Below are 24,566 nucleotides of genomic sequence, written 5' to 3' on the forward strand. Positions count from 1 at the left end.
TAGTCTCCTGATTATTAATTGGCCTTATCGCCTAGGCCCTATCTCCCTTTGATACCCTAATGAAGCCTAGTCTTTTGATCTTATCCAGACCCCATTCAACCTCTACCTTCCCTATTTTCCAGTTCTTTGTTACCCTGATGAAGCCTAGCCCTCCATTGTCTGTTCCCCCTTTCAACCTCCCAGATACTTCTCCCGTCATCCCAAATTACTTAGCTGTATATAAGATTCATCCTGGTCCCCATTTAAAGGCTGAGATTTCCTCATCCCTGCTCGTCCTTAGGGGCATCACTAATGTTCAGATTCCTTGAGAGTCTGGCTGTATGGTTCATCTCTAATAAAACCTTGTCTTTGGCTGAAAGAAGACTTGGGTTGAATTCATTCGGGCAGGAATCCCAGCACCCCTAGCATCTACATTTCTGTACAGAGATGCACATATATATGTATGTTGTGTGTGTGTGTGTGTGTGTGTGTGTGTGTGTGTGTGTACATATATATATATTCAGTTTCCTTATCTGTAAAATGAGCTAGGGAAGGAAATGGCAAAGCACTTCAATAATTCTGCCAAGAAAACCCCAAATGAGGCCGCAAAAAGTTGGACACAACTGAAACAACTGAACAACGACTACACACACACACACACACACACACACACACACACACTATCCTTGTCTGTATAACACGAGCTGTGCTTTCTTTACTATTGATTAAAGCTTGCAGTAAAACATGGTAAAAACTAAAATGATTACGTTATAATCTGGCTCACATTAAGGAGGTGTAACCCAACCTGTCTTTTTTGAACAGAGACGAGCCACCAAAACCAACCTTAGCTTTGGAGTATACTTATGGAAGAAGAGCAAAAGGGCATAACACAGTGAGTGTCCTTAAAAACGACTGGATTTGTCCGTTGACAGCACCAATCATGGTAACTTTGTTTTTCCAGGGTTGTTCGTATTGTCAGTCTGTCAACAGGAAGCTGTGTGAAGAGTGCTAATTGTACATTCTGGTGCTCTCTTGGTACGTGCATTGTGTTGGCTTCTATTACTCCCCGGCTGGGAGGCAGCCATAAGAAGCCGGGAAATTATTTCAGTTTCTGCTTTATTGTGTCTTGACTGTGAGGATCTACTTTGTTTGGTAATTTGATCGTATATTTCTCTGGCATATAAAGGATTTCTTTGGTCTAGTATGACTCCCACAAATGAGAAAATTATTGTGAATCATCATCTATCTCCCAAAGGAACTGCTAAAGATGTTCGTGTGAGCTGCGTATAAAAATTGCTGCATACATAAAAATATAAAAATTTGCATTTCAAGTATCAGATGCTAAAGTCAGTAATAATTTTGTTTTGCCTTATTTCCCTTAATCCATAAGTGTTAGGTGATAAAGAGCTGGGACTAACTCAGGATCAGGGCAAGGAAAATAACCTGGAGTAAAAACCTAAGAAAAAATATACTGATATGGGTGTAGGGGTAGGGCAGAGAAATCTGAGGTCTAAAACTCACAAGAATCCTTGGGTCATCTTTTTGTCCTGAATCTCTTGAGTCTTAAATCATATATTCAAGTATGGGAAAGAATTTTAAGATTTCATATGGCAAAAAATAAATTAAAAGGGAAGTTTTCCAATGGGGAAAAAGAGAGAAATCCTTTTTCAGTCTGTAATCAGATACCAACAGTTGAACAATTTAACAGGTGAGGAGTTGTTGGTACAGAATTGGGGGGGTTGGTGCAGAGGAGAATATTAGCAATGAAAATGCTTCTTATAATAATGGCGTCAGTAACCAGAAGCCTTTATCCAAAGTGTTAATTGACTCATGAAGGCAACTATTCATTGTTCTTACCTAACTTCCCAGAGCTGGAGAGAGGGGCAGGGACATCGGTACAGATTACTAGGGGCACGCAGGCCTACGATGTTGCATATATTTTTTTCTCTCTTGGTATTATCATTATTTGTAATTTGTAAAACTGGTGAATTTCAAAGAAAATAATAATAATAATAATATGTAAAATTCTGTCAGTTATCACTCTAATCAAACAAAGAACTACTTACTAAGAACAGAATATATTTTAATATAATTCTTAACAAAATAAAATTGTATTTTATGTTCAGTGCATTCACAGTTATGAATAATGGCTTGTGAGCTTGTGTCATGAACTGAGAATTTCCAAGTATTTTTCACTTTATGTGGATATTATCTTCTGTTTTTTGATGGTGTATCAGGCAGCTTCATCTGATGGTGGTGCAGTCACAACTTCCCTGCATTGATTGTTTATAAAATGTTGCCTTTTTAGGAATAAAGTCTCAATTTAGGAAATTGAGATATAAATTTTTGTTACTGTGGCAAAGGATGTATTTTAAATTATTTATTCTTTAATTACAAAAGGTTAAAGTAGCCAACGTATAGATTTTTATCAAAGATATTTATTTTAACTGTATTTTTTCTTAGTTTTTAAGTAAACAAGATATTGGCAAAATTATAAAAAAAAATTTAAATTTATTTCAAAAACAAAAATCAGTTGCATTTTGCAAGTAGTTAATTTGCTCCCCTCCCCTCCTTACCTTTTCCCTCTTCTCTCTTTCTCTCCCTTCACTTTTCTGGGGAGCTCCTCAGTTTTTTCCCCTGACTGAATCCACTCCTTAAAGCCCCTCTCCTTCCAAACATTCATATGCCATATAGCAATAATAATAATAATAATAACAACAGCATTTATATGGCACCTATTGTGTGCCAGGCACTGTATACTAAACACTTTTACAACTATTATCTCATTTGATCCTCACAACAACCCTGAAAGGTAGGTACTATTATTATCCTCATTATACAATTGAGGAAACTGGGGCAAACAGAGGTTAAGTGACTTGCCCAGACACAGCTACTGTGTCTAAGGCCGGATTTGAACTCAGGTCTTCCAGACTCCAGACCTGTCCACTGTGCCAGCCAGCTGCAAAAATTTTTGCTCATTTTTTCCTCGCAGTAACTCTGTGAGATAGGTGCTCCCATGTCATGTTCTGCATTCTAAAATCCATCATGCCAAGTTCTTGTCCTCTAGTCTCTTGTTTCTTAGACATTTCGTCTGCAAGCCCCCCAGCACCACTGGAGACAGCCTCAAGAGACTGAGAGCTCCTCAGCTTGAGGGCTGTAGAGAGAGAGAGGGGCATCAGCCGACAGTCAAGAAAGGCTTTCAGTTAGTGGGGAATGCTCCTGCTGCTTATTATTTGGCTGTTGCTTCTCACTGTGTGTCATCTAAGGCAACTCCATGGCAAACAGAAGCAGCTCTTCATTCCTTCCATCATCCCCAGACCACCACTGGATGATGGAGGATGGATGATTCATCCTGAGCCTGGCAGCAGAACACCTAGGCACTCCTGGATCATCATCCATTATTTCTGGCCTATCTGTGTTGGTGTCTTGTCTGTAAATCTAGCTGAGACTGCAAACCTCAAATCTTGGTCACACTGATGGCTATGCAGCAAGTAACAGCTAGGTTCTTAGGAGTATTGTCTTTATGTGCGTATAGAGATCCCGAGGGAGAAGTCACAAGAGGACCTGGGCAGGGAAAAACCTGGAAAGGGGGTTCTTCAGAGACTGGCGGCCTGCTCACCCGCTTCTGTGTTCTTCTTCCCCCTCACGCCCATTTGGTTATTGTTCCTACCTAAGTCTTTCTGTTCCCCCATGTAGGTTTCTGAATGTTGTCACAAAAATAAGCAGTCAGCTCATTTTGAAGTAGAATTTCAGATGTTGCTATTTCTTGAATCAGTATGTATAATATTTACTTTTATTTTCCTTTTTGACTACATAATTATTTTATTCACAAGAATGCTGTTTTTTCTCAAGATTTCAAAGAGCTTCACAAACACCACAACAACTCTTGGGATATGAGTATTGCTAATTCACATTTTTAAAAAGGGAAGCTGAGGCACGGCATTGATTACCTGAAACCCATGGAGCTCTTTCCCTGTACTTGAACTGGGAACAATTTTATAGTATTTAATTTTCATTCTTACCCTGCAGATTCACCATAAGATTGGTGCTTTGGTGTCTTTGAGATTAGAATAGAGGGGCCTAGAAAAGATAGAGGAGCCAGAGTCTGTTCCCAGAAAAGTATTTATTTTGTTTTTTTCTATATGTGATTGTTACTGGTTAGTGTGCCACGAAGCATTGGAAACATCTCTGTATCTTTGAGAAATGAAAGTGTAGTAATATGAAGGAAATCTTCCCCTTTTTTCCAGCCTAAAGACATTGCTCATTTTTGGGAACTGGGTGGAGGAACCTCTTTACTGGACTTGATCAGCATCCCGATAACAAGTGAGACTTTGAGGTAAGTGAGGTACCTATATGACACAGAGGTTGGTCTGAAAGAGCTAACAGTCAGTAAATCCTTAGGACTCACAGAGTGCACATCAGTATACCTTTATAAGCAACTTTCACTGTAATATGTTTTTTATGTTTGCTGCATGTTGGCACTTCCTCGTTGACAGTGCGTATTAAACTAGTATGTTCAAAGTGGTCAGCATTGCTTTGGCCTTGACTCTCTGGGATAGAGACGTTCCTACTGTCTCATGTAAGTGAGCCCATGAAACAGAACAACACGTCAAGCCACACAGAGGGGAAATTTTACAAATTAGTTTGAAAAGCATCTCTTTTTCCAAGTCTTAACCCACAGTGAACCAACTCAGCCCTTTGGGCTTTGTCTTTAGGTAGAGTTTGTAGATCTCTGGCTTTTAAATGATCACAGCTGGGACAGAAACAGTTTCAAGCAAGAGAAGGCAGTCTTTGGGGGGTTGGGGGGTGGGCAGAGGTTTCTTATTTATTTGCTGACAGTAAGCAAATAGGATTTTAAAACAAAACTCTCAAAACCCACTGGTGATTGTGGTTGTGTTCCCTGGAAATTATTGCCACATGTTGGTCAAATGAGATGTGACATCTCCCAGTGTCTTTGGGAACTCGTCCTAGCCAACAAAAACAAGTTTTCAAAAACTGCATTATCATCATCCTGTCAGAGTTCAATGTAAACTGTTGCTACCGTCATGAGCTGTGTATCTGCACAAACACAGCAATGGAATTTGAGCATTTGTCTGGTGAATTTGGCCATGTGGACATCCAGATTTCCCAAATCATCTAATTCCTACATTTTGACCCAGTTAAGTCCTCTGTATGCTACCAGTTTTCAAGAGATTTGGAAATCCTCCTTTCTTGTTTGTATGCAGCCAGAGGTGTTCCTATTCTAACTACCCCCTGCCCAGTTCAGGCCCTCATCTCCTCATGCCTGGACTACTGCAATAGCAGGCCTCCTGCCTCAGTCTCTCCCACTCTGATGCATCCTCCATGTAGCTGCCAGGGGATTTTTTAGTGTGGTCTGACATTCCCACCCCCATTCAACAAATTCCAGTGGCTCCCTGTACCTCAAGGACCAAATGTAAATGCCTCTATTTGGGATTTAAAGATCACTGAAACCTGGTTTCTTCCTCTGTTTCTATGATTCCTATGCTTTACTCCCTGTCCTGCATTTTATGGCGCGGCCCTAGTGGCCTAGTGGTTGTTCCTCATACACGATGTTCTCCCTCCTGTCTACACACCTTTGTACCAGCTGTTCGCTGGGGTCTGGAATGCTCTCTTTACACTCCTCTCCCTCTTAGAATCTCTGGCTCTACCTCCTAGAAATGATAGTCTTACCCTCAAAGGTTACCTTCCATCTAGTCTGAGGCAGTTTGGATCAGTGCATGTGTGTGTGTGTGTATCAGTATATAAGCATGTAGGTGGGGCAGTGGACAGAGTGCTGGACAGAGTCAGGAAGACCCATCTTCCTGAGTTTAAATGTGGCCTCAGACACTTCCTAGCTGTGTGACCCTGGGCAAGTCACTGAACCATATTTGCCTCAATTTCCCATCTGTAAAATGAACTGGAGAAGGAAATGGCAGAGTACCCCTGTATCTTTGCCAAGAAAATTCCAAAAGGGGTCACAGAGAGTTGGACATGACTGAAAAATGACTGAGCAACAACAGTAATACATACATATACATCTATATGTTGCCTCTCCTATTGGAGGCATATATGAGACAAAATGTGACACAGGTACAGTATTCCACCTTTAAGCTCCTTGAGGGCAGGTACCATTTTTTTTTCTTTCTCTGTGTATCTTCAGTGTTTGGCACATAGTAGGTACATAATAAATGCTTATTGATTGTTTTGGTTTGCTGACTTTTCAAAGGCTTTTGTGGCTAGAATCAGCTTAGCAACATTGGTTTCTCGTGTTGGACAAGACCCAGTTTGAGAAATAGTCTTGCCAAGTTTTTACTGATACAGCTTATCTTATAAATAAATGGTTGGCCATAGATCAACTCTAGATACATTCCAGAGACGTGAGACATTTGTAATAGAATGTTTTCTGCTATTTGCTTCCTTGTTTGTGTGTTTGTATGCGTGTTTTCTTGATTACATGTAAACAAAAATTTTTAACATTTGTTTTTAAAAATTTTGAGTTCCAAATTCTCTCCCTGCCTTCCCTCTCCACTCTATGAGAAGGCAAGCAATTTGATATAGATTATACATATGCAGTCATGGAAAACATTCCCATATTAGCCATATTACAAAAGAAAATTAAGACCAAAAATAGTAATAATAATAATAAAGTAAAAAAAAGTATGCTTCAATCTGCATTCAGACTACATCAGTTATTTATCTGGAAGTGGATAGCATTTTTCATCATAAATCCTTCAGAATTATCTTGGATCATTGTGTTGCCCAGAATAGCTGTCATTCACATTTGCTCATTGTACAATATTGCTGTTACTGTGTACAGTATTCTCCTGGTTCTGTTCATTTAACTTTTCATCAATTCGTGTAAGTCTTTCCAGGTTTTTCTGAAAGTGTCCTGCTCATCATTTCTTCTAGCATTCCCTCACAATCATATACCACAACTTATTGTCATTCCCCAATTGATGGGCATCCCCTCAATTTCCAATTCTTTGCTACCACAAAAAGAGCTGCTATAAATATTTTTGTACATGTGGGTCCTTCTCCCATTTTTTTTTATCTCTTTGGGATATAGACCTGTAAGTGGTATTGCTGGGTCAAAGGGCATGCACAATTTTTTAGCCCTTTGGGCATAGTTCCAAATTGCTCTCCTGAATAGTTAGATCAGATCACAACTCCACCAACAGGGTATTAGTGTCCCAATTTTCCCACATTCCCTCCATTGCTTCCTTGTTTTAAAAAGAACATCAGATGTCTTTTGTCTACTAATGTAAAAGTTAACACCTTGGTCATTTTATGATCTTGAACCTTGCCATTTGGTACAAAAGGTTAAGAAATTTATCCAAGAAATGAAGGTGGACGTGGTTCAATGGTCTGGGAATGTACCTGATTTAAACTCCATTAAAACCTGGGGGCTAGACTTGGAAAAATGGACAGTTTGCCAAAATTATGCTTAATGTTTAATGTCGCAGAAGTGTGATTTCGCAATGAAGAATTAAAGAATATATGTCAAAATCTTGCGAACTCAAAGCCACTTATGTGGCAAAAGGACATATTGCACAGTGAAAAAATTTTGAAGACATTAAAAAAAAGAAAATTGGTCATTTTAATGTGTTGAAAGCAATATCTGTCATTCAAGAAACATTTTTACTAGGTTTATTTTTCTTTTATTTATAATAAAATTGTTTACACATGTGCAATTAATCCTCCACTAAAGACCACCTGCTCTAGGGTCACAGGTTCTCCATGTAGAGTTGGCCTTGGGTTCGCAAAGACCCTGGCAGTGAAGTGTAAGCTTGGACAACTCATGCCAGATTGTGTGGCTCTTGTCTGAATAGCAGCTGGCCTATCTCAGGCTCCTTGCTGGGTTGGCTGCAGCATGATGAATTTTTTTAGCCTCAACAACTCTTAAGAAAATTAAAAAAAAAATTGGTTCTTGTTTTCATCTTTTATTTTTACATCACCTGCATTCCCCAGGGTCTCCCTCCATCCTCCCCTTCCATGAGGCCCTGAGATACACTGGTACACTCCACTTTCCATTTATAATAACAAAGAAGGGGGAGAGCTCAGCAGAGCTAACCAACATCATGAAATCTGATGTGGTATGCAACATTCCACATCTATCATCCCTACCTCTACAAAAATGTCGGGCAGGCATCTTCATAGAGCTTTTCTTTGATGTCCAAGCTTGGTCACTACATTTTCACAGCATTTAATTGTTATTGTCTTATTGTTCCTTCCATTTATGATGTAGTTATTGTGTGTATTCTTTTTGTGGTCCTGCTTACTTCATTTTGAGTCAGCTCATATAATTCTTCTTGTGCTTCTCTGTAGTCACCATATTCATAATTTCTTGTGGCATAGTAGTATTCCGTTAAATTTGTCTGCAACTTATCTAGCCTTTCCCCAGTCAATTGACATTTACTCTATCACCAGTTCTTTGCTACTGCAAAAGTATACTATAAATATATTTATATAGAAAGGAGCTCTTTTTTTTTTTACCATTGAACTCTTTGGGGTACAAGCTTAATGGTGGACCCAGCAGCTCTTAATGACCACTTACTAAGTAACAGAGAGATTTGACCTGTGTCATTGGTGGGTATTATACCCAGATCAGTGAAATTACCAGTCCTTGACTCATTTAAATATGAAACTGATACCTAATAATTTGTGGTCAGAAAAAAATCTTTGGGAGCTTATAGTATGAAATATTTTGCCATATTTCAGTTCAGTTCAGCATTTATTGAGTGCTTGCTAGGTATAAACACCTTAACCTGACAATTTGAAGCACTTTATGTTCTGGCCCTGTGGTGGATGGACCATTTATTGGAGGAGGGGAAGCTAAGATGGTTTTTTATATTTTAAAATTTGTAATTATGGTAAAAATATGCATTTTCAGATTTTACCCCCTGCTTGCTTCTCACTCCTGCCAGACAAGAAAACACCAGGCTGTCAGATCCAGAAGGCGTACCTGGCTTGGGCTTCTTTTTTAAGTCTTCTGAATTCATTTGTAGAGCTTGACCTGGTTCATCTAATGGCATATTGATGGATCTTGGAATTTTTCCATATTCAAAACTTCCCATGTCTCCCTAACATCATTTAACAGACTGGATTTGGAATGCAGCACATTTTAAAGTTCTTTGTAGGTGACACTGTCAGAAGCAGCAATACAGAAATGATGGCAGACTCCCTCTGATGATCTCAACCCCCACATGACTGCTGACCTGGGCACTACCCCTGCTCCTAGGCCCCAGAGAACAGCTACCCTACTGCAGGCCATGGGAGGCTCCCAGAAGCCCCAGGGTCCTAGAATACTCCACAACAGGAGCATTCCTAGAGGGCCATGGCCCACCTCCACCGCCTGGGTTCCTGGGGGGGACTCAGTCCATAGCTATTGGTCTAGTAATGAAAATGATGGGTTTTGCTGGGCTGCCTTGAGACCCACACCTTTGGTTAAAGCATTGAGGAAGCAGATTCAGGGAGGGGGACCACAGCAAGGGAGCTAAAATAGCCAGTATCTAGGAGACTCTCCACTTATGAATACTCTCCTCCTCTTTCTCATCCTCCTCCTCCTCCTCTTCCTTCTCCTCAAATTTTGCCACAGTGATTTACTCTCTTCCCTGCTCCTTCAGCTCCTACGTATGTTTAGCTGTGTATATCATTAGCACAGAGCCCAATATATAGTAATCACTTAATAACTATTTTTTGAATTAAATTAATGAGGTGTAGTGAAAGGAGGATAGGTAGGAGCCAAGAAGGAGTACTGTATCACTGCTTCTTGTGGTTTAAGCCCTAAAACTAGGACATTTGCAACTTATAAAGACTTACACCTTTTTAACTTCCTATTTCCAGTTCCTGCCTTGTAAGTTTTCCTTGTGGTGCTTAGTAAAAATCCCCTTCTTAAAACACCTAAGAAACATACTGCCTTAGCTGATTATCTGTAGAGAAAGGGAAAAAAGCTATGTCCATTCTCATACCCATCTAGGAATGAAAAACTTCAGGAAAAAGAGGGAAGGGGACAGCGCCTAAGACCCAGGAGATAACTTCAAATGGGAGAAATGCTGGAATGCATCTGTTGGCTGCAGTCACTCAAAAAAGTAGTGTTATTTTAATAATAGCGTAGATAAGTGTTGGAACAGAGAGGGACAAAAAGCAATTAAACTAATAAAACTACCCTCACTCAACCTGACCCTTCCCCAAGTGGAGTTTTATAATTGGAATTGTTGTGGTTTCCTCTCCCACAGCTCCCCCCACCCCCTGCCTTCCCTGCCTCTTGTGCTGTAGTCTCTTGCGTATTTTAAGGGAACATTTTAACATGGTCAGTGCTGGAAATGAGAATCGTCTTGGGACTTAACAAAAAGGAAACATCTTTTATTTCTTTAGGTCATTCTCTTTGGTTCTCGTTTTGGATCTTTCCAAACCCAATGACCTTTGGCCAACCATGGAAAGTCTGTTACAAGTCACAAAAACTCATGTAGATAAACTCATAGTGAAACTGGGCAAGATCAATGCCAAAGCAGTTTCTGAAATGAGACAGAAGATGTGGAGTAATATGCAGAAGGACCATCCTGTAAGTGTTCTCTAGGGATTCTTCCTGAAGTCCTGGTTAAAGGTAATAGTTGTGAACCCCACAAACAAATTCTTTAGATTTTTATGCATGACTTGAAATCCTTTGATGCAGATGAACCTGTTCACTGGAAAATTATATCAGCTTAATAAAATCCCAGTAGAGAAAAACAAGATAAAAAAGAATTCTTATGTCTTCTTGTTAGACATCTACTGTGATTGTTATGGCATGTTACACCAGTCAAAAGAAACAGAGTTTTAAAGTAGTAGTTTGATATTGATTTTATAATCTCTTTAAAGTAATGATAAAAACTAGACTGTATAAAACTTATCTGGGAAGAGACTAGATGAAGGTACAAATTTAAGCAAGGAGTGGAGTTATAACAGTCTTCACCTCCACCATATATTTTGCATTCATTCAGATGTCTGTCACATATTCACTCTCTTTTGATAGTCTGACAACTAATTAAATTCTAAAGTTGCAGTGATGGTAATACAAGTCCTTTAAATGCAATTGTGAATCTAATCTTTTGGAACATTTAAGAGCGCCCGTATCTGCTGCAAACATGTGTTATGTGTGTTTTATGTATTTAATAAGGCTCATATCTATAGAGTACAAATGTTGTTACTATGATAACAATAGCTAATGTAAAATGGAACCCGCAAGAAGAAATGTTTCATAAGAAAAAGTGGAGAATGAGAGAAGAAATATAGATGGATCAGTGATGTAGGAATGAGGACAAAGTAGATTTTTGAGTTCACAGTTAGTCAAGTTTTCCTATTTTAACCCACAAAATATGTGACAATAAACAAATATTGGTATGAACTCTATTTCAAAGAGACAGTATCAAGCTTGAAGAATCTGATTGTTCTGTATTCTCTCATGGACAAAACATAATTTAGAAGTAAATGGAAATTCATGTTCTTATCATTTTTCAAGTTTTAGAAAGATTGTTTTTGTTTCTGAGAACATAATAAATGCTCAATAAATACTTGATAGGCTGAATCGAATTCTATAAAATTTATTTGTTAATAGGATCGTGAATTAATTGACCCATTTCCAATTCCTCTGGTGATAATTGGAAGTAAATATGATATTTTTCAGGTAAGTAATTCACTTTTCCATTTTCAGTTTTGTTTTGCTATGCATGCTTATCTATGTTGAACACCGTAAGACTAATTATGAAATCAGAAAGGACCCTGGTATAGTGATAGATTTTGGATCCATGGCTGAAGAAGGCAGAGTAGGGAGCCACAAAAAGTAGCAGTTATGGTGGGAATGAGGTGAGGCAAATTACTTTGGGAGAAGACTATAAAATATGGATTTTTCACACAATCAGTGAGACTTCCCTGGTCTTATTTTTAAAGTTGAAAGTTAGCTTCATCTACCATCTGTTTTTGAAGCATTTGGGATCCCAGAAATGTATGCTTATGTATAAATTGTCTTTAGCTGAGAGCCTGAGAAAACAAATGTAAGAGAGCTATTGCTAATGCCTTGTTGAAAATATTTAGAGCAAGAGTGTGCTTGGCAGGAAGGCTGAGGTAACGGGGACCTCGGAATACAGAGCAAAGAAGAGATGATGGGCTTCTCTGCTTAATCACTGACATCTTCCTTCTCTTTGTATCTAATCTTTATTATTTTTTTTCTCTTTGTGAATATACATTCCTTTAGGATTTTGACTCTGAGAAGAGAAAAATAATCTGCAAGACGCTTCGGTTTGTTTCCCATTATTATGGAGCATCATTGATGGTTAGTATAGCCTTGGTTCTGTTTGGGAGAATGGACTAAACCCGAGTTCTTAAAGACAGGTAGTTTGTTGCAGTTATATGCACTACATTTAACATATTTCCAGTCATTTATTTCCTAATGCAGGTTTCACCCATCCTTAATATCTGGCTCTGAAGGCAGGAGATATATATCAACCAGAATGTTAAAAGATGGTTTTATTTAAAAGATTCATTCAAAATAGAAAATATTAAAAACATGTTTTTAAAAGTCCCTAAAATCACCTCCCTGCTAAAGAATGTTGTAATGTTACCTATTCCCCCATCCTGTTATGACAGTAATAATGACAATAGCTAGTTAGCTTTTGTGTAGCAACTTTGAGGTTTGCAAAGCACCCTGTGAGATGAATGGAAGGTACTCTGTCAGCATTACGTGAGTCTCAGGTGTCATTGTTTAGGGAGAATAGGGTAATGGAAGGAGCACTGGACCTGGGAGTCAGGAGTCCAGGACTCAAGCTCCAGCTCTGCCACTCAGAGCTGTGGACTGTGTACAAGCCACTTCAACTCTCTGAGCCTCAGTTTTTTCATACATAAAATGGGAATGATATTTTTACTTCCTATCTCCCAGTAGTTGTGAGGGTCTGTGAAAGTGTAAAACTGTAAAGCAGTATATGAATCTGAGCTATGAATCCTAAAACATAATTTTTTTAAAGTTTCAAATAGACTTTGAAACATTAGAAATATATTGCTAAGTTTGCGTGTCATTGTCTTTCCTGCTGAATGTTTTGCCATACTGGAAATTTTTCTAAAACATTTCAGTGCAGAAAAGTCTGGTAGTATTCTGTAGTGGGCAAGTGATGTGTTTTTTAAGTGTGTTTTTAATACTTTGTCTTTTGAATGAATATTTTAAATAATTGGTCTTTTAGCATCCTGGTCTTTTAGCATTCAGGACTAGGTAGTATTTAAAATATAAGTAATAATAAAACCACTTTATATGTTTTTTTACTTTTTTTCTAAGCGTTATCTGTTTTCTTAAAGATCATATTTATTTTTTAGCTACAGTTTGCAATTTTACTTTACGTGTGAGGTTAACAGGATGCTTGATGTGTATCTTTCCATGAAATACCCTTGAAACTGAGATAGATATAGGTGAATGTTACCCAGTGGCCAAGACAAGGATCACCAACCTCTAGTTCTTGGTTTCAACTGCTAGGTAGTGCCACTAGCATAGTTTCGGTCAAAAGATAATTCTCATCCCTTTTCAATGCTGGAAGTGAATGGAATACCTATCCTCTGGGAGACATTACCACACCTTTGCAAAATGCCCCTTCTTCAGTGGATCTGTGAACTTATCAACACAAGGCCTCCTTCCAGGAATGTCTTTCAAAATCCACCCTTTCCCTCCTGTGTGATTCATGTTCATGCCCTCCCATAAATCCTCCAGAGAAGGTCCACTCAACCTACTAGAAACTTTCCTCTGTCTATTTTTTTTAATATTATGTGGGTACAAGTGTATAATATGGGTTATTTCTCTGTTGTTGCTCCCCCTAGCTATTCAGCTGGCTTGCTTTATTTTCCAATCGTACAGATCACGGATAATCTCTTTCATGCCACTTCTTGAACGCAGAGCCTACATATGTTCCCCATACCTCCCTCTGTTTCTCTTTGGTTCATCTACAATTTTTATTTCACCCTTAGAGCTGGTTCATCAGTCACAGATCCTGGATGGATACTGCAGCTGGACTAGGAGCCAGGCCCAGGGTTGAATACGAGGAAGAATTTGCTTTTGGGAAATTGTGCTGTGCTTCTAGTGATTCCAGGATGTCCCCTTGGGAAAATTACGGCACAGAATTTTAGCCTGTTTGCATTTTTCTTTCTTTTTTTTTTATGGCCAAAGAATTCATCATTCAATGATTGACCTACTAATGACGAGGCGTCATTAGCTTAATGGAACCTGGACAGCAGGCCTAGTCTCTTGCCCAGACCATATTTGGAGTTTCTCTGTTTGGTAGAAACTGACAGAGCGTGTGATCTATTGGTACAGTCTGAAAATCCAGTGTTGGCTGGCGTGAGCAGGGTGGGGATGAGCACTGGTGGAGAAGAATTAGAAGTTGCAGTGGCCAGAGCTCTTGGATGAGGCCAAGTGATTCCCACACTCTGCAGATGCCATATCTTTTGTGCTGAAGAGTCACCAGGTCTCTCAGTGTCTAGTGTTACTTACCTCCTCCCATTGTGTTTGGTGGTTAGGGAGAAGGAGGTGATTTGTGGTTGCTTATACATAAATAAGAGTTGATGCTGAGGCTACTTGGATCACATTTATTCCAACCACCGAAATAAAAGAGAGAGTAAAAAAATCTAGGGCTGTCCTTGTAACATGATGAGGCCTCAGATTAGAACCTTTTTTTAGGTACATAATGACCTTTATTCCCATCCCCCCCGCAGAAAAAATGCAAATGACTGACTGGGGCCCATAAATAGTCAACAAAATTCTCCTGTTCCAGAGAGCCCCATATCCCCGAGGGTCTCCAGATCCTTCAAACCGATGGCACTCTCTTGTGATTTGGACTTCCTTTGCCAGGGAAGCAAAACTGTGCTTGCAAGTGGGGCAACTCCATGGCATTTTAATGGGGCTCTCTTTCACCTCACCCTTCTATATAGAAAAGTTATCCTTATATACTGTCCTGAGGGTGTGGGCTCTTCAAGGAGGAAAACATGGTTGGGGTGATTCGATAGGCAACCAGCCCCCTTCCTATCCAAATGACTGTGTGGTTAATAAGAGGCCAAAGTCTGAGTAGTTTACGTGGTCATGGCTATAGTTCCTGGCAGCTGTTCCTCCACAGAGGGAGAGGGAAGGGAGAAGGATTGTAGAGGATAGAAGGGAGGCATGTATGGTCCTCTTCTTTTCCCTGGAAGATCCAGGCTGGATTCTGGACCTCTTGAACTTGAGCCTGCCAGGGAGGTAATATTGGAGGCCCATCGTTCATGCTCACAGGCTAGATCTTGGTGTCACCATGTTCTGGAACTCCCATTCCTCGATCCAGGGTAGTGGAGATCTAGATTTCTAATCACTGGCCCCGTGGCTCCATTATCTGTGGCTGCTCTCTCAGGCTGAGGGGTCAAGTTACTGTCTCTCCTAGCCCGAGACCAGTTCTTTCAGTGAGCCTAGTTCTGCTCCCATCTCAGAATCTTAGGATTATAGATTTAGAGATGAAAGGGAGCTCTTCAGTGTGCCTCTAGTCTTACCCTTCGTATTTTACAGAAGAGGAAATTCAGGCCCCTGAAGTGAGGTGACTTTCCTGAGGAGACACAGTAAGTTAAGAACATAGTTCTTGTCCTTCCAGGTTTAGCACCCTTTCCGAAGTACCACAGCCAGCCTTGCCAAACCTTTTGTTCGTTTGTGCAACGAACAAAATTAACTGGAGTACAGCTTTTGTGGAGGTTGCAGAATGCAGATAATCTAAATAGGAAATACACAGTTGTTGGTTTTTTTTTTTAATTGAATCTAAAAGCAGTAAAGTCAGTCTGTTTCGATCACAGTTAGAGTTTTAAAACATTTTCTTTGTAGTCTGACACTCAAGATGTTGTTATTTGTATATGCCTTGAATTAAGATGTAAGGACTGCCTATAACATAAAGTCATTTGGACAAACATACTGGAACTTTCCCATCCACATGGAAGTTAGCATTTAACTCAGCCACTGAAGGGGGCTATAAACTTGTTATCGTGGCACTATTATTGCTCAAAACATTCTTAGAACTTCCGTTTTTGGAACTGCCTTTAGAACCAGTTTACAAGTCACACGAGAAAGTGTCTCATACTTTATTGTTGGATTTTAATGCTCTGCCCAGTCTGGCTTTCAGCCTTCCACTCAAGCTTATTCCATGTTTCCTTATTTCACATTCTCTTTCACGTAGTCTATGTTCCATGTAGACTGCCCTGTTTTTCTTTCCCATGACATGGCATCTCCCATCTCCATGCTTTTGAATAGGATTTTCTCTGATACCTGAATTCAGTCTCTTCTCAGCTCTAAATCCCTTAGGTGCTTCCAAAATTTAGCTTAGGTGTCCTCTCCTAAAGGACCTACCCTGTACCTTGTGGACATGTTGTTCCTATCCCGACTATCTCCCCCCCCCACAAATTGAATAGGAGAGGAACTGTGTTCTTAGCTTAATGTGTCTCCTTGGGCTAGTCATCTCACTTCCAGGGACCTGAATTTCCTCTTTTGTAAATGACTTTGAAGACAGAGACTTTATTATTTTTCTTTGAATCTCCAGTGTTGAGCACAGCGCCTGGCAGACAGTTGATGCTTAATAAACTGAATGACTAGTCATAAAATTTTGCTTTCAACTCAAAATGTTACTAGGCTTTGTCAGACCCTGTATTCACCAGAGTTGACTCTGGGTGACTTTTGGCTGTTTCTGAAACTCAAATCCACTCAAATCTACTACTGAGAATTTTCAAAACGATTGCCAGAAACCTGAATAAAGGTAACCCTCATGGAGTTCCAAGGATGTTATTGCTTGTGCTCTTTGAGTTTGGACTAGGTCTATATGCCCATTCACTGATTAGGTTTGGGAAAATATCCTTGTGGTGGCCATTGCTGGTGTGTGTGTAGGTGGTCAGTAAACATTTATTAAGCACCTAACATGTGCCAGGCACTGTGCTAAATACAAATAAAAAAAAAGCAAGCCACTGCCCTCAAAGAGCTTACAATCCAATGAAAGAAGATAATACACAAAAGGAAGCTGAAGGGGAAGGGAAGAGAAAGTAGCCAATGAAGGGACATGGTTAAGAAGTCAGAGAAGTTCCAGAATAGTACAGCCAGGTGAGAAATGAGGATATGTCTGAGCTGAGCTCACTCCTTAAGGAGAGGGTTTGGAGAGCATGGTACCACACTCCAATCAGAGGGACAGAAGGTGACAATGAGGTGGAATATCAAGGGGTGTGTATGTGTACACACACACACACATATACAGATATATGTATGGGTACACGTCTCATTTTTTAAATGATGCTGACAGGGATCATATCATGATCCATGTGTTTGGGAGTGCCTGAAATGACAATTCAGGTATGGTAGACTCTTCCATGTTTATATACATACTCAAGAAGTTTGGTTAAGGAAAATGTCAAATCTTTTTTCTTTAATCTCTTCCCCTTTGCTTTGAAAAGACATAACTAGTTTTTAGGTAAATTGTGATTCTTCAGTTAAAATGTTTTTATTTTATCTGTTTCTGTGATGAAAAGGTACAACATATCATTTACTGTCTTGATTTCTGCAGTTTGCCAGTAAATCAGAAGCTCTCCTACTGAAAATACGTGGAGTTATCAATCAGTTAGCATTTGGCATTGACAAAAGGTAATGTAACAAAAGCCAATTAGGACTGTCTTCTTGTGTGATTGTCACTATTAGCTATTTTCTGTTTCTTGGATTTTCATGAGAAGGAAAATGTCCCAGATAGTTACTTAAGAGATCATTTCATTTGCTTTTTTATATTTATATTTAGTAGTTTGTAGATTTTTACAGATAAAGTGTGATTAATCATTTTTCATCGAAAGAGAGTAAAATAATGTTCGTATCTTATTCATTTCCTTGGTTTCCTTTTTTCCTCACATTTTACAAAAATCTGTAATCTTTTCCTGCATGGTCAGTGTCTTACATTGATTTTTAAGGTGCAGAGAATATATTTAATAATCATCTTTATTAGTCCAAATCCAGTATTATAGCAGAAATAATAAGTAAGTTCGATCTCTTTTTTTCCTTGGAAAATTCTTCTCAAAGAAGCACTTTTAATATTCGGGTTCATTTGAGTTAATAGTCTTTTGAGGAGAGTGTTTTCACCAGGTTTCACAATCTCTAGATACAAAACTTAGCTCTAGCCTTTATGATGAGAGCATTTGTGGCAGGAGTTTTGATTGCTAAAATAAATTGGATTCTTTTTCCTTCTTATCCATGTAGCAAATCCATATCTGTGGACCAGAATAAACCACTGTTTATCCCAGCAGGATTGGATTCTTTAAGTCAAATAGGTTGGTGGACTTATTAAGATTGTTCAATATTTTTTAATTGCTTATTGATTTTAACCTGGTCCATGTTCATATAAAGCTCCAACACCAACGTTTCGTAGGTTTTCATTATCATTGTTACAATAATTTCACAGGTATCAATGTTATACATACTATATCAGTAAAACATGTGGCATATTGATGTTTTGAAGATGGTCCATCATGTAGCAGACACATTCTTACTTCTAAGCCACATTGCACTGAAACTGTTTGTATATTCTTCCCTTCCCATCGTCCTGCCTGACTGTCTCTTCTAGAGCCCCAGGGTACTAGAAAGGATGTTTTGAATTATTTCAGATTTTCCATGTTCTGAGTGGTGACTGACATCTTCTACCTCAGCTGTTCTTTCTCCCCTTCCACCCCCACTAGCTTAAAAGTGACTTGGCTTTAAACAGAAAGTTATTGATATTGAGTCAGAAGGTCAGAAGATGTTAAAAAAGAGGAAGGAAGTAGCTTAGCAGATTTGGTGACTGAAAAGGAAGAATTTTACAATTTTTAGTAATGAGAATAAACAAATGGGTGAGATTTTATTTGTTAGTACATTGTTATAATGTGCAGTTTTCTAGTATACTTTTATAATTTGGAGTCAAACTTTATTCATTAGGGTCTCCTCCTCTCTCTGAGAATGACATTGGAAAACTTCATGCACAAACACCAATGGAGCTGTGGAAAAAAGTATATGAAAAAGTCTTTCCACCAAAGGTATGAATTTTTTTCATTCTCTGAAACCCAGAGAGTTGGCACTATTAGAGAATAGTTTTGAAATAATAGCATGAACTTGTTGTAAGCATCCTTTTACTTCTTCTGTGTAAAACATTTTCATTTCAGACTGCTAGTACATCCAAAGAAACCAGAGACCCAGCCCGAGACCCCCAGTATGCAGAAAGTGAAGTTGATGAGATGCGAGCACAGAAAGACCAGGTACTGCCTTGTCCATTTGCTTTATTTCACAGGAACTTATATCAAAACAGTGACTCCCAAATTCACCAAGTTTTTAGAATCCATTTATCATTAGAGTATGGTAGCGAATTTTACCTCTATTTAAGAAACAAAATTAAGACCATCTCAATCAAGGTGGGTTAGGGAATTCGCATTGCACTGGTAAATTCAGAATTCTTCCTGGCTCCTTTGCTGTCCTCAAGACTCCTCCACAAAGTCTTGTACTTAAAGAATTAAAGATGTTACAGAGGCCTTTTTATGGTGCCATGTAATGCTCAGTAAATCTCGGTGTTATTAAATATTAGAAAGGACTTGTATGTGGTAAAGTTAGTGGAGGCCCAAGACTGTGCTAATTTGAAATGACTGAGATGTGATATTAAACATGAAATACAGGTGATTGGGCGAACACTTTATGACGGGGAACTTTTGGCCTTTTATGACTACTCCTATTTTATTAGGTACCTTATCAGTTTAACTGATTTTTTAACTGTGCAGGTGATCATGAGGTAACCATTCTAAATCCTAAGCAAGTGATTACTTGTTATTCAGCTAAACAGAGTCCGGCAAAGCAAAGAATTACTGTTCCAAGAGTTACCTGAAGACAGTTGTATCCTGACTTGTTATCAGAGAACCTTTTCCCAATATTATCTAAATACCTCCCAGGACCCATGGAACAAGGCAGTTTTTACATAGAATTATGTTAAACTGGATCATTTAGATGTAATATTAAAAGCATTCTATCCATATGTAGAACTTTTTGTAATGAAGTTTCTCTAGATAAACCAAGGTGAAAGTCAATATTAGGAAAAGGGTGCAGATGACCTCTAGTTAACTCTCTCTCTCACTTGGCTCTAGAGACTAGCTGAGTTGGAAGTTGCCTTAGACTTAATATATATCTAGTAGTCAATAATAAACTCTACTTATCTATGTATCTGATTATGTTATACAATCATTAGTGTCATCATATTTTCTTATATAATTGAAGTAACTGTCACTAAAGGACAAAAGGATCTCTAATCGTTGTGATTTATACAAGACCATTTATATGAGACTGTTTAATTTTAAACATAATATTCAACTACTCTAAGGAAATCAGTGTAAGCTAGCCAAATCAGGCTGCAGGCAATTAGGAATTTCAACTAAGATGGAAAAAGGAAAGGCTCTAACACTGGTGCTCTCCTTCAGGCTCGTTGTTATCACTGCAAGGATAGGCAACAGCATCAAGCAGGAGCAGCCTGAGTTGGAGAGCATTTTTCCAAGCAATGACAGATTTTTTTTTTAAAACCTGCCTGAAAAGTAAAAATTCCCTCTTGAAGCCAATTTTTCATAGTGGCCAACCTGTAGCTTTAAAGGTACTGTAAAGATTACAAGTTGGTATTTGTTTATTTAGTTTAAAGATAAGAATTATTCCACATTTTGTTATCATATACTTTTTTATTCCCTCACAGGAGCTTCATATCCTTAGCTTCAAGTTGAATTGATTAATATTAGAAAGGATTTTGATATACAAAAATACTTTATAGATTTTTGTACCATCGATAAGTTATTAAAATGATTTTCTAATGGTTGCTTGTTGTTTTTTAGATGTCTTGGGAAAAACACATTTCCACATTTATGGGTTTTTGTAGACCAGGCCTGCGTTCTTTATGCAGAGTGCACAACAAATTCATTGACTTAGATGTGGATTTTTATCTGGAAGAATTTCCTCAGAGTGCCTTTCTAAGTTTATTTATTACTTGATTATTGCTACACATACCATCTTCTTCGAAAATAACATTTTTATTTGATCTAAAAAGCACCATGATAAGATTCACCTGGAAGAAAGCAATTTTCTAGCTACATTCAACTTTAACATGTCAAAAATGTTCTATAATTACCTGAAAGTGGGTCCTTTTTCAGGAGCAACGCATAATTGCTTAGAGAAGCTCATTTTTCCTTCTTTTAAATACTGATACTCCATTGATTAGACATGACTCTTAAAATACATCCTATGCTTTGTGTTAAAAACTGTGAGATATTGCATTTTGATTTCTAACACATCTTACAAACGTGGTGTCAATTTACTTTCACGTTACAGGGCTCTTTCTGATTCCCTGGGCTTTGTAGGAGAAGAGGTAGTTTTTTGGTTTTGTTTTGTTTTTCCCATTGAAATACAGTGTAACATCATCTCTTGACTGGGCCTGAACATTGTCTAGTCTGGGGATCCCTATCCCCAGTTTCTGCTCTACAAAAAAGCTTCCTTTTCTACCGTTGGCTCTGAAGAAGAATGGATATGACACCATCATACCAACTATCCATTTTATTGAGAGGCAGCAGTGCTGGGCTTGGAGTCAGGAAGGCCCGAGTTTAGCTCTTGCCACAAACATGCATTAGCTGGGTGCCCCCGGGCAAATAATTTAGCCTCTTTTGGACTTAGCTCTTCATCTGTAAAATGTAGAGATTAGACTCAATGGCCTTTAATGTCGAATCTGGCTCTGGGTCTGTGATCCTTGTGTTCAAATGTAGGAGAATTCTGTTCTAATGAGTATAAATGCTAAAAATAAAATTCTCAGGTAATATGAAGTGGAAGGTAAAACAGATTTGGAGCCCAGGCTCTCTCTGAAGAGAAATGCCTCAAATATAGGAAAAGAATGTAGAGTCTAGAGTGCTGCCTTTACCCCTGCCTCGTTCCTCCATCAAAGCTTTTGAATCTTTATTTGTAAGATAGGCTCATGGACAGAGCACTTGGGCATTTCTGGGGTTTGCAGGTAATTAGAATATTAGGAAAATGATGGAGGTAGAGGGGTATCTACTTCTTGAGCTCCCCCTTGTTTGTAGCACAAATATTCATTCATCCAACAAAGTGTTATTAACCGTCTTCTGGGAGCAAAGCATGCTGGGCAGTGGGGGAGATGGAGAGACAAATGAGAGACATGGGCTCTGCCCTCTAGGAGCTTAAACTTCAGAAGGGGAGATAGAATAACCACAAATTCAGAGAAACACAAATTAGAAAGTGACAAGTGCATAAGAGGTATGTAAGTTGCTATGAGATCAACTGAGAAAGAAATCACTCGCAATAGAAGTATTAGGGAGAGACAGTTCATGGGAAAGCGGTCGTTTGAGCTGGGCCTCTAAGAATAGCTAGGATATTAATATGGGAAATGGTAGAGAACAATGTCCTGATCGTGGAGAATGGCATGAATCCAGGTCCAGATACAGGACAGCATGGATGTGATCAAGGGAGAACAAGCAATAACATTGGGATGGAGCCCACAAGAGGCCGTGAGGCACTGGTGGTAGTGTGAGATATGGTTAGAAAGGGTGGGTTGGAATCAGATTGTAGAGAACCTCCATCTGGGCCAAGGACTTTGGTCTCTGTTCAGTGAGCAGTAGGGAAGCTATGATGGTATTTGAATAATAGAGTAAGCATTATTCCACAATATGAAATAGTATAGGATTCTGTAATGGAATAGCCATTATACCAAGAAAATGTACCTGGTGTTTAGGATGGATTATATCAGTACCCGGTTTCTGTCTTGTCTGGAGAGCAGAGCAAAGAATTTCTTTCCATTTCCTACCCAGCTGTATTCCTTTGGACTAGACTCCATCAACCCCCTACCCTCTCTTTAGCTTCCTTTTATGTGTCGTCTTTCCCTGTTACCTTATAAGCTCCATGAGGGAGGGACTGTCGTTCTTTTTTGTTTTTGTATCCCCAGGGCTTAGCATGGTGCTAAGCATATAGTAAGTAGTTAACAAATGTTTATTGACTGACTAGAGGGTAGGAGGAAAAAAAGCATAAATGGGAAGACTTGTTGGGAAGCTATTTTGATAGACCAGGCAAAAAGGTAATGGAAACCTGAACTAGTGGGCATTGTGGATCTAGTAAGAAGGGGACTGATGCAAGAGATATTGAGAAAGTTGGCTCATTGGCAGCCATGTGGGGAGATGGAGGAGTCAAAGGTCTTTAACTCCTAGGTCACATGCATGAACAATTGGGAAAAAAAGGTGAGTTTATTGACACAAGTAACCAGCTCAAGAAGCAGAACTGAATATATTAGAAATGGTGTAGGATTTAGCTTGGGGCCTCTAGGAGGTGCAGTGGATACAACAGCACTCGGCCTGGAGTCACGAAGATTCATGTTCATGAGTTCAGATCCGGCCTCAGACATTTCCTGGCTGTGTGACCCTGAGCAAGTCACTTAACCATGTTTACCTTAGTTCTTCATCTGTAAAATAGGCTGGAGATAAAATGACAAACCACTCTATAGTTTATACCGATCGATAGACCACAAATGGGGTCACGAAGAGTCAGATAACGACTGAAGCACAAAGAGGACTTAGCTTAGGCCTCTGAAGTCCCAGGCAGCTCCAAGATCCTGATTCCTCAGTATCTCAAGTCAGTACCTTTATGATTAGGAAGTTCTGTGGACTGTTTTCCTAAATCCCCTCTAGCAGTGGTTTCCCACAAATGCATTTTCTTTAGTTCTACTCACAATGATTTTAGAGGACCTCCTTACCCTCTGTGAAATTAGTGCTTCACCTAGAGCAATATTGTTACTAAGAACCTTTCTGCATTTTCATCTGCAGATAGATGGACCTAATTCCCTTAGCTCTACCTCATTTGTTCTTTCTTCTTAAAGTCTCATTATTTTGCCAGCTTTGCTCTGAAACCTCTCCAGAGTTTCTCTGCCATCAGACTTTACTTGGGCCCCTAGAAAGAGCCTAGCCAGGGGTCAGCTAGGTGGCACATTGAATAGAGCTCTGGCCTTGGAGTCAGGAGGACCTGAGTTCAAATCCAGCCTCAGACACCATGGGCAAGTTACTTACCCCTGATTACCTCACCAAAAAAAAAAGAAAAAGAGCCTGGCCAATGGTCCAGTGTTTTTCAATTTTTTTTTTCAATTTTGAAGGTTAAGGTAATTCTTGACTTTAAAGGAATGTTAGTGCTTAAGGCATTTGGGTTGGATGACCCAACTAATTTGTTTCCTCTATTTTGGGTATCAAAGGAATCTTTTAAGGTAGTTTTAAAGTCTGAAGAAAGTATTCTAAACATTTGTTCATCGGGGTTATTTGGCCAAGGGTGGATGAGCCTCATGTGTCTCCCTAAGTCCCCAAATTTTAAAAAAAAAGTCAACTCATTTGTAGTTTCTTTGTTTCTAGGGCACTTTACTTTCAGGAATGTACTTGGGGAAGAATATTCATAATAGCCATTACTGAACCTCAGCTCAGTGTTTATAATTAAATGTGAAACAAGAATCTGTTTCTGCATCCTTTGGAAATAAATGGACTTGAAAACAACTATTTGAACAAGAATTCAAATA

At 38.9% G+C, this 24,566-nt stretch overlaps 1 protein-coding gene across 1 annotated transcript in view; it reads left to right on the forward strand.

The window, feature by feature from the left end:
- The window catches only part of DYNC2LI1 (dynein cytoplasmic 2 light intermediate chain 1), a 39,394-nt gene that overhangs the window by 11,677 nt on the left and 3,151 nt on the right, over positions 1-24,566 (forward strand). The window contains 9 exon segments of the mRNA XM_021001295.2: positions 802-871; positions 4,227-4,315; positions 10,354-10,540; positions 11,573-11,641; positions 12,209-12,286; positions 17,544-17,620; positions 18,221-18,291; positions 18,932-19,029; positions 19,156-19,248. Of these exon segments, the coding sequence (XP_020856954.1) occupies positions 802-871; positions 4,227-4,315; positions 10,354-10,540; positions 11,573-11,641; positions 12,209-12,286; positions 17,544-17,620; positions 18,221-18,291; positions 18,932-19,029; positions 19,156-19,248 (832 nt within the window).

The sequence above is a fragment of the Phascolarctos cinereus genome, unplaced genomic scaffold (assembly GCF_003287225.1).
Source record: "Phascolarctos cinereus isolate Bilbo 61053 unplaced genomic scaffold, phaCin_HiC Scaffold_2;HRSCAF=192, whole genome shotgun sequence".
Classification (NCBI taxonomy): Eukaryota; Metazoa; Chordata; class Mammalia; order Diprotodontia; family Phascolarctidae; genus Phascolarctos; species Phascolarctos cinereus.